This window comes from Phoenix dactylifera, chromosome 12, assembly GCF_009389715.1.
Source record: "Phoenix dactylifera cultivar Barhee BC4 chromosome 12, palm_55x_up_171113_PBpolish2nd_filt_p, whole genome shotgun sequence".
NCBI classification, from domain to species: domain Eukaryota; kingdom Viridiplantae; phylum Streptophyta; class Magnoliopsida; order Arecales; family Arecaceae; genus Phoenix; species Phoenix dactylifera.
Window position 1 is genome coordinate 4,273,700 of NC_052403.1, and position 16,029 is coordinate 4,289,728.

General features: G+C 36.6%; 1 protein-coding gene across 1 annotated transcript; it reads left to right on the plus strand.

The window, feature by feature from the left end:
• The first annotated feature begins 1,361 nt into the window (after positions 1-1,361).
• On the plus strand, positions 1,362-15,770 carry LOC103705906 (ethanolamine-phosphate cytidylyltransferase-like). The gene is made up of 9 exons (XM_008789812.4): positions 1,362-1,990; positions 4,434-4,669; positions 5,175-5,356; positions 8,889-8,960; positions 10,126-10,193; positions 11,383-11,503; positions 14,079-14,144; positions 14,238-14,360; positions 15,222-15,770. Exons 1-9 carry the CDS (start codon positions 1,677-1,679, stop codon positions 15,291-15,293), a joined length of 1,254 nt encoding a protein of 417 aa, XP_008788034.2. The 5' UTR covers positions 1,362-1,676; the 3' UTR covers positions 15,294-15,770.
• Positions 15,771-16,029: the final 259 nt, after the last annotated feature.

The window sequence follows — 16,029 nt, forward strand, 5'->3', positions numbered from 1 at the left end:
AATAACTAGTTTGGATCGGTTTTGTGTTTTAACTGATTTGGTTGAACACCCCTAGCTGTACATCTCCAGTTAAAGCTAATAATTCATGTCCACTCTCTTCTCGCATTCTCAAACCAAATATTAAGCACAGGAAAACGCCTACTCATTTTGGGTTAAAAAATTCATGAAATGCGGTAATAATTTTGTGGAAGTTTAGTTGTTTTCCAATGAAATCACAATGGAACTATTTGTATTTTAGGTATATTGTGGAGCAGTGCTCTCTGTAATCTTCTACTTGAACTGCCTGGAATCATAATCCAATAAAATCCACTATCCTAATGATATAATAAGTTTAACTCTTAATTCTCTTTTTCTTTGCTATGCAACAACAAAAGAGGTTCGCCATTTTGATTTCCTTTTCTATATAATAATAAACAAAAATAGAAAATTGTGACATGAAATCTTTCAACATAGATATAAGTAAAAGATGATTAATATAGAATTTATACCACCATTCATTTTTAGACCAAAAAATCTCTTAATATTAGAGATAAATTACGCTTACATCCAGTAGTTTAAAAAATGTACATTACTCAAAAGTTTATTTTTATCCAATACTTCAATATGCAACTTAACAAAATATTAGTCAAACCATTAATCTTAAATCGAACCCAAATGCTATGTTAAAATTTTTTCAAAAATAACCAAAATAATATTAAGTAGCATAACAATCACCCAAGAACATAAATATATATATATATATATATATTATATTAGTATAAATTTGATAAATTATTAGAAACGAACATAATGAATATAAATAAATCTCTGAAGTTTTTTTTATAATTTATTTTATTTTTTAGTTGCTCATCAATTTGTTCCACCATTCTATCCCATATTCTTACAAGCCTGACCAAACTATGCGGCTCACTACTTTACCAATTCTTTTTTGCCACGCAAAGAGAAGACGTTGTCTATGTGGGTCCCACCCGCGAAGTCATATCTCGCTCAAATCCCAGTCCAAACTTGCCGTCCATCTGGAGACGCCATATCTCCCCATTCTTTCTTCATGGTTAAGAGTCGCATCTCAGCGATTCTCAGCATATCCGGGAGCCGTATCAAAACGCCACGCGCTCTCCTGATGTTCGAGACGCCGAATAAATTCCACTCACGGCACCCAAATAACCCACGCGGCATCTCAGCAACTCTCCCTCAAATAAATAATCTTATTTTCACCCGAAAATAAATGCCCACCAAATCAAGACATCTGTCTCTAACGCCCCTCCGTCCAAGCAATTCCCAACCGCCTCTCGTGGTCCCGTCTTTTACCGATTAATCAGACGGTCAGAATTTCTCCTTTTGCTGATCCTTTAATTATCTCCGCCCCTCTCTCTCTCTCGCCGCGCTCCCATTCCCCCTCCAAGAAAAAAGCCAGAAGCCGGGAGAAAGGAAGCCAGGAGGGCATCGGAAGTTTCTCGCTCTCCATTTGCGGTCTCTTTTGTGTTAAGCGAATCGATTCCTTTTAGCCCTCCATTTGCCCTCCAAGATTCCTATAAATAGCTTCGGCTCGTCTTCTTTCTTCTCCTTGAGCGGAGATGGGAGCCTCTAATGGCGGGATTCCAAGAAGCGTCGTCGAACCCTAGAGGCTGAAGAAACCCTATTCCTTGATCCTGTTTTTATTTTTTGTTTCTGCTCCAATGGGTTCGGAGAATGGGGCCATGGAGAACCTCGCGAGCTCGAGATTCGTGGGGGCGTGCGTGCTGGGGGGGCTGGTGCTCGGCGCCGCCGTGCTGGCGATGCAGCTGGGCCGGGCGCCGCCGATGGGGATCCGGCGGAGGAAGAAGCAGCCCGTCCGGGTGTACATGGACGGGTGCTTTGACATGATGCACTACGGTCACTGCAACGCGCTGCGCCAGGCGCGGGCCCTCGGGGACCAGCTCGTCGTCGGGGTCGTGAGCGACGACGAGATCACGGCCAACAAGGGCCCCCCTGTCACGCCTCTTCGCGAGAGGTCGATTCTTTTCTAATCGCGGTCTTTTGTGAAAAGATCTTTAGAATTGTTTTATTTTGCCATGTATATACAATGGAGCCGTGGATTTAGGATTTGTGCCCTTCTATTCTCTTGATAATTGTAGAATTTTTCATGAATTCGTTGATTTTAAAAATCTGACATGTTATTGCTTTTCTTTGCCTTTTACCTTTTTGCTTTAATATAGCTGAACTATTTCCTTTCTAATTTCTTCTTCTTTAGAAATCATCATGTTTTTGGCATCTTCATCATCCTGTTAATATTTAATTATTAAGGAGATTGTGTGCCTCATTGAATTGTTTGTGATGTCTTAGATGCTACTTGGAGTTCGCTTCTTCTTCTTCTTCCACTTTTTTCCAATCAAATGCTGACACTTGACAGAATTTGAATTTCTAGGCGTGCTATTTTTAGATTCGCTGTGCTATATGTTTAATCTTCAGCTTCTTGCTTTCACCGTTATTTCATTCGCTATTTGATTAAAGGTAGGGATGCGATGCGGAGGGAGGAGAGGGGGCTGAGCGTGCTGGTGGGGATGGGGTCCACCAGGCAGGTGCTTGGGTGCAGGGAACAGTGGTGAAGGGAAGAGGAGACATAGCCCTTGGCTTCGGTAGTGGGGAGAGAGAGATGCACGGAGGGCGAGCTGGGAATGGAGTTCTACGGGTGTAATCAAACCGAGCTTGATCAAGCTTGTTTTGAAATTAATTTCGAGCTCGAGCTCTTGAATCAAATTCGGTTTGTTTACCATTGTCTCAAGCTCAGTTTGAGCTTCCTTTTGAGTTGAGCCATGAGCAGGAGCCTAACCGGTCAGCTTGATAATCCTAATTTGAATTGAAATGAATTCAAGTTCGAATCAAGCTTAGCTCAAACTAGAATTATAGTTTGATTTAAGATTGTTTTTTAGATTGGTTAAAGCCTAAATTAACATCCAATTGATTCTTAGAATAAATAAAGTACAATTATTAAAGTCTTAATCCAATAATATGTTATTTAGATAATATACAAAAAATAAATAAAAATGCAAATATATCGAGCCTTGTTCACCCGAGTTTGACCAAGTCGGATCAATTTTTGGCTTGACTTGAAATAAATTTTGAGGTTGTTTTGCTGGTTCCAACTTCATTTGTTTAGTTTTGAATCGAGCTTGATGCATGCTTTTTTCAAGTTGAGGTTGAGCAGCTTAGTTCGTTTGCCCTAGTTTGGTGAGAGCTGCATGAAGAGGAGAGATGGGTGTGCGATGTATGGGAGATAGGATTAGGGATTAGGGTATAAATATGGCTTGAGTTTTTGTTGGTCCCGGGTTTTGATTGAGCTTCGGGCTAGCCTTCAGGTTAGGCTTTGATTTGGGGTTTTTTTTTGGGGGGGGGGGGGGGGGGGTTGCGGGGGGCTAAACCAGCTCGAAACTTTTTCGGGCTTTGGATTTGAGGCCTAAGCCTGATCCGAATCTCCTTGAGTTAGGCATGCAGGCTGACCCAAAGCTAGCCTGGCGCAAGCCCATTTCCAATTGTAATGATGGGACAAGAACTGTCCATCAAAAACTCATGCTGTTGCTTAGATCACATGCATTTTACATAATGAATAAGTTAATGACATCACGTTACTTCATCAAATATCCAGATAGTCAGTTGATTGGAGCATAACCATCATTGAGAAACTCCTTTTATGACTTAGTTATGTACATAGCCTGTGCCAATTGATGGAATCATGTATGACAGAACAATAATCATCTTCACATGCGAAATAGTTCGCACAAATATAAAAAAGAATGATGGTGAAATAATTAAATCTCATATATTTTATTTTTCAATGGTTCCTCAACCATCATTAGATATTCTTTCGTCTAGGATCTGTCATGTACATCACACTTTATGAAATCAAATAACCCGTAACCTACAAGCGATCTTAAATTAAGCACATACATCACATGTGATGGAATTTACTAAACCCAATCATGGGCATTTGACATGCTGCATGCTAGTTCAAGATAATTAAACCTATTGCACTATGATATCTCTTTGACATCAACTTTGTTTATGGTGTTATTTTCATTTAATTTCTATTCAGGTTATTTCTCATATAATTTGTTTCTGTTTTGCCTTTGTCATAGTTCCATTCATGGCTTTGTTTTGATTATAATTTCTATTCAAATTGTGTCATATAACTTTTTTCTGTTTTCTAAATCATGGGACTGTATTTTGAAAACTTATATATAGTTCCAAATTAGCAATTAATTTTGACGTCTTTTACCTGGAAATAAATTTCGACTCACCTGATTAAGTTTTCTCACTGATATCTTTATGCTGTTTGATTACATTTTGTTCAAACAACTTAGTTTGATGAGACTTACCTCCGTGATTTTAGTCATAAGTGGAAATCCCTATCATGTGTGATTAGTAAATCGTTCCTTTTTTTCCCTCCCTGGCCGTAGGATGATAATGGTAGGTGCTGTGAAATGGGTGGATGAGGTCATTCCAGATGCTCCTTATGCTATCACAGAAGAGTTCATGAAGAAGCTGTTTACTGAGTATAATATAGATTACATTATCCATGGGGATGATCCTTGCCTTCTGCCAGATGGTACAGATGCATATGCCCTTGCTAAGAGGGCTGGTCGTTATAAGCAAATCAAAAGAACTGAAGGAGTGTCAAGCACAGATATCGTCGGTACTGATTCTTCTCTTCCTTTCTTTCCTCCCCCCCTCCAACTCTGTTGACATCTGCCTCTTTACGGAGCTCTAGACAAGTTGCGTTTAATTAGACCATGGAGTCAACTGTTGTTGCCTTAATTTTTTTCTTCGTTACCATGAAATTGAGTATGCTGAAGCAATATGTCAACAGGGGTCAATTTGATTTTTTTCCAAGTTAACTTGCAATATAATATTAAATTAATGGTCAATGACATTTCATGCCACCTGCTTTCTCATGGGATCGATGTCAGGCTAGATAATGGTTGCATTGACTTTGTCGAGGTCTGGTTCATGAGTTGAACATTCATAAAACCACATACTCCTTTCATTCTGTTGCACCAACTCTGGTCAGTTAAGTTTATTTATACTGCAACGCAACAGACCGAGTACGTCACAATGATAGCTAGGAAATTTTTCATGTAAATTTTGGTAAATTTATGTATGCAATTTCCAAGTTGTGGCTTAACATATTACATGAACAGGTCGTATGCTTCTTTGTGTGAGGGAGAGATCAAGTAGTGATAGTCATAATCATTCCTCTTTACAAAGGCAGTTCAGTCATGGACACAACCAAAAAGTTGATGATGGTGGATCTGGCGGTGGAACTCGGATATCTCATTTCTTGCCAACATCTCGACGAATAGTGCAATTTTCAAATGGGAAGGTATACTCACTGAACTCTTATCCAAATTTTGCTAACCTGATAAAAAATACCAAGAATCTATTTATTGTCCACTGGAAGTATGATATGTTAATGGAAACTAGAAGCCTTTCTTCAGGAAGTTTGTTCATGTCTATTCTTTTTCCTTCTAATGATTCAATAGACCTTGTGGCAAAGTACTTGAAGGTTTATCCTAATGGTTTAGGAAGTCACTTTTTTGATAAGAGTTAAAACTGGACTGCTTGCCAAAGAAGTGTCATAATAAAATAGCCACCTGAACAAGAGAAGTGAGTAAGCTAACGCTTCAGTAGTCTCCATGTAAAACTTTGTATAAAGTTGTTAAGCCCCTTTGCACTGTTTTCTGCAGTAAATTAGACTTGACATAATTTTCTACTGGTCATGATTAAGCAGAGATGCTTGGTACGGCAAAATACCATTCTCTTGTTTTTTTGTTTTTGGAAGCTCCTTATTACAATCATTAGAACTTGTATCCAACAAGGCAGCAAGATAAATACTAATAATTGGACTTGCTAATCAGGAAATGAGATTCAGTACTCCAGAGGAGACTGGCTACACAGGAGTTAAATGCCTTAGCCTTCAGTAGGGAAGTAGTTAATCCATACATTTTCTTAAATGCATGTGCATCATAGGTTAAATACCAGATGAAGCTTTAAGGTGCTATCTTTTTTTAGCATTTTGGGTTCACCTGTGGTTTCTGTGAAATACTTTTCTCTTCTAGGAGTATCCAGGTGTTACCTTATTTTATTGAAGCAAATCCATCCATTTCCAAATTTTCTCTGTGTAAACATATCCCAACCTATGAAACACACACTTTGATAACTCTGCTCACTGACTTGGCATATAATTTTTTGATAAAATTGCTTCTTGTATTATTGAAGCTGTCCTGGCCATTTTAGAGAGCAATACACAATTGAATATGACTTTGATAAAACATTTATTTTTCAACCTTGGTTACTTTTCTTAGCTGTTCATGTTAGAGAATGGATAGTCACTGCCCCCATCTTGCAGCAAAAAAGATTACCACAAACATCATGAATCATGATCATTAAAAGTTCAGCATTAAATCCCCATGCTTTTGATAAGTTCTCCACATCACCTCTGTTGCACAGGTTTTTAGGTGATTTAAGTGCTAAAAGAAAGTTTAAAGAAAAAAGATCTTCACATCTTGGCTTGGCAGGAGAGATGTATCAAAAAAATACCTGCAAACATTCTCCTGGAGAGGGTAGTATGGCAGTCTTTTCTAAGACAAATGGTAGATGCCATTATGTTTGTTAAATATCAATTCTAATAGTTTCAACATAATGTTTACTCCACCATTTCCTTATTCCTTCTTTTCCTTTCAAGGTAATCTGGGTAATCGAAATTAGGTTGAAAGGTTGGAATATGTAGAAACTTGTGCCTTGAAAGTTGATAAAACAGTGGCACCATCATAGAAATTCAAAATAATCAGGGTCAACCAACCTTCCCCTGGATATTCCATTCCCATATTTAGTCTTGAACTTTACCCCTTATGTCTTATATCTCCTTAAAATCACCTAAAAAGAATGTTACTTCCAATCACCATATTTCCAAAGATTTCCTGTTTTTAGGCTCGCTACAATTCATGCTACATAAAATGTAGATGTATCTCTTACTGACCCCTCATCCTAACAACCACATACAAATTTTGTTGTGCCTTAAGCGAATGCCTGGTTATCAAACCATGACTCAATTATGGGCCTTGAATCTACACCCGATTCTTGAACTAAATAGGGTTTTGATCAATGAATCCTGACATGATTGTATCCAACTGTTTTGACTAAACATACTTAGAAAGTTTATGCTGGCCCAGAAGATTGATATTCAACATGCATGCCTGGAAATTAAACTTGACATGTTGTATAGCGGACATAGATGGGCCAAATCTGGGTTCAAATCTAAGATTTAAGGCTACTGGGTTGAGGTGGGCCAAAGGTGACCTACTTCCCTGCCTTTAGTTAAAATCAAGTTAGGGTTTTGTAAATTGATTAAAATGGGTGGATTCCTTACTGTTATCAATATGCTTTTCCTTGAATTATCAGCTTCTAGTCTGCAAGCCATTTTGGTTTGCCAAAAACAGAACAAGGAACATGTGCTCTTTTTTTCCCCCTGTAGTACTGAATTTCTAAATTTGTTTTGTTTTGCTCCACTTGGAGATTAGATAACTAATTTCTATTAAGAAAGCCAATAAAGCCAATCAAAAGAAGAGAAGATAGCTTGGATTCCCGGCGATAGTTGTCTGACAAGTACCTCAGCAAGATCTATATGCCATTTTGGATGATAGATGGAATCCTTTTATTGATTAAAAGCCAATATTTTCTGGAAGGCCTTTCGAGAAAACAAGGATAGCTTTATCTTCACCCAAAAATAGCAAGTTTTTTAGTGAATTTGTTAAAATTTTTAGGATGCTTAATGCATGAAAAAACATTTAACTTACATTAGATTTGAAAATTTTCTTTGGTGTCTGATTAATTTTCTTTGTTTTATTTTGGGAATGAAACACCACAACTGAAACTAGATTCTACTTTCCTTCTGGGCTAAGCTAGTTATCTTCCAAACTGGAATTGACAACTTTTATATACTAAGAGAATAACTCTATTACTCCTCTAAGCTATTGCCATTTCCTTTTTCTTGTTCCCCTATAGTGTGTGATGTTTGTTTTTTCAATCCAGACATGCCTAGCAATTTTTTTAAGGGAACACAACATATTTATGTCTGTAAATGAATTTGTTTGACTGAATTTTTTTGGTTGCTAGCACAAAACCTTCCTCATTTCTGTTCAGTTTTTGTTGCTGTTAAAATTTGTATGCCCGAAGTACATGTGACAGGTGGTCCAAGTAGCTGACCTCTTCGCTTTCGTTGACAAAATCTAGTTTCTTTTAGATCCTTCTTGTTTATATTTTTCTTGTAAGATAGGACATGATTCAGATATGAAAAAGGCTCAAATTTAACCAAAGCAGGCACAAAAAGGTTTGTAATATAAATTTTTGCAGCAATAATCATTTTCTTTCTTCTTGCATTTTTACCATGTATTGGTGCGTCTGCCTGTGTTTTGTTTTCATGTCATATCATGGGAGTATTGTAAGTAGTGTTCTTCAGCATAAATACATAATTAAGACTCTTAATTAGTTTGATAATAATAAAAAAATCAAACTCAATGAAAATTTAGGAAAATGTCAGAAATTTTAGAGATGAAGGGAAAAAGGAGGAATATTTTGAGACATGCGGTGAAGGGAAAATAAACTTGAATAAATCACAAAATGTTATACGATATAACAAACTGTGTTATTTTCCTGTCTAGTCTGCAAAAACCTAGGAACCTGTAGGAAATATAATTTAAGAATAAGGATATATTTCCCCAATAAATTGATGGTTTCAGTGATTCCTCAGAACTTGATTGGCATGGTGCTCCTTTATTTGTTTCTGATCATGGTGAGTAAATTCAACTTGAATATATCATAAATGTCAATCCTATGAATACTTTTTGCTCATGCAGGGGCCTGGTCCAGATGCTCGCATAGTTTACATTGATGGTGCATTTGATCTGTTCCATGCAGGACATGTAGAGGTATTCACATTTTCTTGTCTTCTTTGTATCATCCTTTTTTATTCTTTCCAACTTCAACTATAATTACTGATGTTTGGTGATGAACTGGAGACGTTTCGTATAAGGCCACATGAGCTTTCGTAAGAATTGTTTCAGGTCCTTACTTCTTTATTCAGATTTTTCAGTTACCAATGCTCATAACAGATCCATTTATGATCCCATACCCTTCCTTATCAGGCCTGCTTTTAGCTTCTGCTACTCATTCTTGAATTTCATCTCTCTATTCCCAGTTTGGGCTGTTCCTAAGGTCCCTTTAGATGTAAATACTGCATTCTTTTTTTTTTTTTTGTAAATGACTTCATGTTGCTACTTTTGTGCAGGCTAAACAAAATGAGAGAGTTTTTATGTTAGTATCATAGCTCCCATCTCTCATGCATTTTCTTGTCACTATGTAACTATCTACGTCAGCCATTTATCTTTTGGGTGCATTTTGAGTGCTTTTTCGCCATTTAGAACTGTCAAAAGTTCCCATGGAATATTTTGCTCCAATTACCAAAACCCCATATTTCCTACATTGCAGATTGTAACAAGTTCCCTAATGTAGTAGAATGTAACATGTCAGTAAGTTGTACTTCCTTCTATACAGTGTTCTTGTTTGTATTTTATCAATTTAATGCTTTCTCCTGTGCAAGAAAAAGCTATTAGACTGGTTTAGTGTTGACAATGGATTTTGCTCTAAATTTGTCTTATAGAATTGGGTTCTGGTTTGCTGTTATTTCTCGTGCTTTATCCAGTTCATATATTTTTACTTGATATACTAGATTAGTATCACCTGATGATCTGATTCAATTCTACCTCCCCCCCCCCCCCCCTCCTTCTCTTTTCTCCACCCTTTTTTTTTTCAAAAATTTGGTTGCATTGCTTGTTTTAATCCATCTTCTGATCAATGTGGTTGAGTGCATTCCTTTTGTCATTAAAGAAAAGCTGCTTGCCATGATATGTTCAAATGGAGTCAACCCTCTGCTTAGCAGCCGACCCTGTGTATGCATGCATGCATGCCTGCTTGCTTCATACTGCGTACATGTCTATTGTTACTTGTTACTAAATTTAGGTGAGCTTTTTTTTTTTTTGCGTGATGCTTATGGACCTTTGTCTTTGTAATTGGCTCATATCATTTTTTGTGTAGATACTGCGGATTGCTCGAGGACTTGGAGATTTCTTGCTTGTGGGGATACATACTGATCAGACAATCAGGTTATATTTTTTATTTCTTTTACCCACTTTTTCAAATAACCATGAGATCCTTACTAGTACTCTCCAAATTCATGCATTGCCTGCCTTCGTGAAGCTTGGCTAGTGATAATATGCTACTCAACATTCTTTCCTAAGTCCTGTTTTATGAGAAAGGAGAATATTTATTTTTCATAGATCTTATACAAGCCCCATATAACAAATCTTATTAGTGATTATTGTTAATCTTCAAGATCAGCTATTCTCAAACTGATTATGTGTTGTTCTTTTCCAACGCCATGGATAATTAAAGAAAACAAGCATATAACACTCAAGTTAGTCCTCTTCCTTGCCCAAATAAAACCTTCCACCTCTTTACCTAGCTATAGCATACAAACTGATCTAACAAATCATACAATGACTGAGCACTTTGCATTCACATCAAAGATCTGCATACTTGTGCATTATGGTAATGTATGACCAGGGGTGTAAACAAGCTGGCTCAAGCAAGCCAGTCTTAGTTCAAGCTCTGCTTATATTTGTAACTGAGCCAAGCTTGAGCTTGCTCATTTAATTTCGAGTCGAACTTGAGCTGCAGAAGAAAGTTCCTTTGAGAGATCTCAGTGAGATCCTGAGGTCCCTCCAGGAGCCAAGCGTAGCTTTATCGTGGCTCATTTACCAATCAAGCGAGCCAAAGCCAAGCTGGATTTTGAGCTACACATGAACTCTCGAAGAGTTGCTTGTTTTATAGTGGACATTATGATGCACTTAGCCCCAATAAGATCAGGATACCACAGTATGTATGCTCAGGAAACATTAGGGGAAAAAACTTACCTATTCTCTATGAAGCATGTTTACTTTCATATAGTAGCCATGCCTGTATTTTACATATTGGATACAATGAACCTTAGTTATTCTGGTTATATCCTTTAAAAAATTGTATTGGTATGGGGAGGACTCATTTTGGATGCATCCCAGACATAGCCAAATGGTCTATCGATCTGGCGAACATCATCCGGTCCAAAACCATTTTAGGTAAAGAAAATTTCATTTTGCCTACTTTATGAGTTGTGCCCTAACTCTGTGTTTGTATTTGAATTCCTTTACAAATTTCCTGGGTTGTTTACTGGGCTTGTCAATTCTAGTTATAGTTTTTCTTGATTACATAATTTTTCCGATGAACTAATACTTGTTTTTTCTATCCTGTGGACAGCGCTACTCGAGGAGCCCATCGCCCAATTATGAATCTTCATGAAAGAAGTTTGAGTGTTTTGGCCTGTCGTTATGTAGATGAAGTGATCATCGGTGCCCCTTGGGAAGTTTCAAAAGACATGGTTAGTTGTGTTTGTGCGATACATGTTCAATGATGTATTGTTGCTTTTGCACTCATTTCATTTATCCCGATTTCCAGTTTGCATGTAATTACAAAAAGGAATTTTTTTTGCTTTGTCATTCTTCTCCTTGTACGTCATAAGCTTGATTGCATCCAAGGATTTCATCTCAGCTGAGATCTTGGCTTAGATCAGTGCGGGGGACCCACTGATACGTGGCATCTAAAATATCGGCCCTTATTGTATTGGTTGATATATGCCAAGATATCTTGATATATCACCTGACATGAGATTAATGCATTAGCTGGGATATTTTGCTGTGTAAGCAAAAACTTTGGCTAAGATAAAACTAAAATGTTGACAATGTTGGCAGATACTTTATTTCATCATTAGTCAAGACGGAATAATTAGTTCAATTTCACAGTATTTTTTATAGCTAGTTATATGGATATCTTGCCAAGATCACAGAGATTCACAGTATCTTGATATCTTGGCCGAGATGAGATCATAATTTAATATTTCTTAATTGGGACTTTTTTTTCCATGACAAATCCCTTTGCACCATGATCATAAAAGAAATTAAATGTTTGACAATACAGTATTGAACACATTGAAGAATAAATATATTTCAAATATTTTTGTGATTTGTTAACTGTAACCTGATATCTTATACATGATAGGGCAAGGCACGTTGTGATATTTTACTTATGTACACAAATAAAAATTTGACATGACAATAGAAGGATAAATATATTTAACATATATTTAAATATGCCATGATTTTATATATCTTGTTAGGAATAGAAGCATTGCATGAAAACAATAAAAAAAGAAAAATATAATATTGATACATATGAATAAAAATAGTTTAAATAAATAGTAAATGGATATTTGGAAATGGAGAGATCATGATGTACGTCATACATCTCTTAATAGTTGATATACATCTATCTTCACTGAAAATTAAAATTCATAAAGGTTAATTCATCTCCATATGATCTAATGCATATTTGATGCTTTATTCTAAGTTGCAGTAATCATAATATTATTTATCAATATTGCATTGCTATATGATGCTTATTGCAAAAGATATTTTAATTTATATTTTAATGATCTAATGTTAATTTTAACTTTTCATTCAAATAATTATATAACAATTGCCTTTATAATATATAGGTAACTTTTTTTAATAATTTGATGACTACTCACTATTTATCATCCATATTTACTAAATAAAAATATTACTGAAAAATTAAGGGTGGTTCCAATTTTGACCAATATTTTGGTACCCTAGCTGAGATACAGCAAGCAAGATCTTGTGATATCTAAGTGCATAAAAAAGTAATAGTCAAATGGCCTTTATTAAATCAAAAATAATCCTTTCTGTTATATACTGAGATTTTGGTCTTCAAAACCCTAGATTGCGCCCTATATTCATTTTTGGGGTTGGGACTGATGTTAGTTATGTTGCCTGTTGCTTTTCTTCTGTGCTCATCTGCCCTTTTTTTGCTTTATGAGGAATTTATCGGATCATGTCTATTGAAATATTTGCGAAAAATATAGTCATGGATAATGGCATCCCACCCTTTTCAGTCAAAGCAAGCTAATTACCAATTGATGCATCCTATATTCGGTGTATTTTCTAGCTTTATGATATATTTATTAATGGTGTTATTTTGAAGAAATAATCTAGTAGAACGAAACAGCATGCACCAAGAGTCATTTACTCCATCTTCATTCTCTTTAAAGGAAGTATCGTCTTCCCATTTTAAACAAAATTTGCCATTGGAGTGAAACGGTGTAACCAAAACCCGAGAATCCAAATACCATTTACTACCTTCACTATCAACTTCTTCTTGCCTTTTGCAGAGCCTTACTTGTTGATCAAAAAAGAAAAGAATGAAAAAGTTCAGATCTCATAGGGTAGATCAGCCCATAGGCTAGTGCTGGACTATGTAGTAGGGAAAGTCTTCATCAAGGTTTGTCGTACTGGTCGGTACTATACCGTACCAAACTAGTATGCAGTTTCATATTGTACTGATACTTGGTGCACCTCACCGTCTCGTACCTTACCTTATATTGATACTGTAATAGAGTGGGACCGATATCGGGTCCAGTACCGGAACTTTGGTCTTCACCCCATTAATGGAATGCTGAGCATGCAACCCATGACCTTGTCATGTGCACCAGTTATGCCAAGAATCCGTCATGTGAGCAGTCACAATTCATTTTTCCTTTTTTTTTTGTCTACAAATGTTGCTTATTTATGCTGCCAACAAATCATCTGTGGTGCATCTCATATTCATAACTTGTCAAAAAGGAGAAATATTAGTGGATACCTTAGATAAATTTGTTTATGGAATATATTAAGATAATTTCTTGAATTATTGTTTCATCAATTGGAGCAAATATTTGTTAGATTAATTTTTTGTTTAATTTTCACCGAAATTCTGCGGCATAACTTCTCATGTTCTCCGTGTTGGTTCTTCTCTTTCTTCTTTTGGCTAGAGACTAAGAAAGTATTTCTCAGATGACCTGGAAGACTAATCTAGCTTGTCCAAACTTGTTTTATGTACAGATTACTACCTTCAATATCTCCTTGGTTGTTCATGGAACGTTTGCAGAAAATATGGATTTTCTGAAGGTAATTTGTGGTAAATTTTCATACATGATTGCCATACTTGTGTGAACAATCAGAATCTGATCAGCTGATAACTGTCTATGGATTACCATCCAGGAGAAATCTAACCCATATGCAGTTCCAATGGCTATGGGCATCTATCGGCAAATAGAAAGCCCTTTAGACATCAGAACTACCACAATCATCAAGAGGATCGTTTCAAATCATGAAGCATATCAGGTAGTGATCCATTTGATTCTGTTAATTTCAGTATTCCAAACTCCAAAGTACTTTCGTCTGTTCTCTTATTATTCTGTCTTTTGAGATGCATGGAGAACCATTAATATGAGGTGTTTGAGGGATTCAGCTTATGTAGTTAGTAGTCAGTGGTGCCTCATTTATCATGTAACCTTAGCTTTATTAACATATGGTGCCAATCACCAAGTATTTGCCTTCTGTGCGGGCAGCTATCATTGATGACATATTAACAATAATTTATTTGTGACCGGCAGTAAGTACTGTTCTCTCTGTCAAGGTATGTCCTGGATTATGATACCTCTGTATAAACATGTAGAAATGCGATCGCCTTTCAAAGTGATTAAAACATCAAAATGAGTACGTGGTGTTTATCACTGACCTGTGTGTTTCATGCATCCTTGATCGAGGAGTCAAAGCTGGTTATTTGATTTTGTCTGACTCTAGATTGGGGCTGCTGCCGACTAGTATTCTCCAGTGATGCTGTTATGATTTCTGTTGATCTCCAGTTTCGGATATGTGCATTTGGATTACGCAGTACTTGCAAACAAACCGTTCCTGAGTAAAACCTACTCTAATATCTCGCAGATATCTTTTTATGGACTGTGCATGGTTTTTTTAGCGACTGGTTACAAAATTCCGTTGCCTATGTAGCATTCTTTCCAATTTGGAAAGAACCATGGTCATACATCGTATGGGTGACTGCAACTCTACGTGATGACTGGCTTTAGGCATATATTTTGTGATGCCTCCTGCAATTATAAGGATTTTTTTTTTCATATTAGGAGCTGAGAATATTTTGGATTTTTTTAATATTATTTTTGATTAAAGAATTTTTCTTTGCAGAAAAGGAATGAGCAGAAGGAAGCTAGTGAAAGGAGGTACTATGAGGGTAAAACTCACGTATCCGGAGATTAATTCCCTAGAATTTGGTCATCAGAAGTTCATCTAAAATCTCACAGTTATAAATCTCACAGGAGTCGTCAGTAGTAGTTTCAAACATCATGCCATCATGGAATGGTGCAAATTTTGCATTGATTTTTTTCCCTTAAAGCCTATTGGCACTCAGAGATACAGCTTAGATAATAGGGGGGCAGATTGCTGGTTATTTGGGGTAGAGTATCGGGGTAGTAAGATCGGTGGGGCTGACATTTTCTTTTCATTTCCATGTTTTTTTTTATTACCTTAAATTGCTATTATACCGTGCTGTTTCCAGCACGAGTTATTTGTATTATTAGATACTTGGGAATGTATTTTTTTCCTTACTTCAAGGTGGATCATCTTGTGATGGTATTTTCACATGGAAGGGTGGATTCGTCCACCAGTTGGGCTCTCGAACCCAAACTCATTTTCCCCATCTGCATTTTTGCCGAGAACGATTTGATGTCTTGTGTACGGATTCTTTGTGTATATTTCTGCCTATATATGGTGGTATTTTTGACGACTTTTCGTATTCTTTCTGTGAGTGTGTATGTATTTTGTATCCAAAATCTTCGACTTCAACATTCCCCGTTCCAAGCCAGCAGCAAATAAATAAAATAGACACTAGTACGTGGAGAACTACTTGTATAATTTTGGAAGAAAATGTTTTGTTCCTTTCAGCCTGAACAGAAAATGGGCCCGCCATACCGAAGGATCCACCACTTGATTTGCT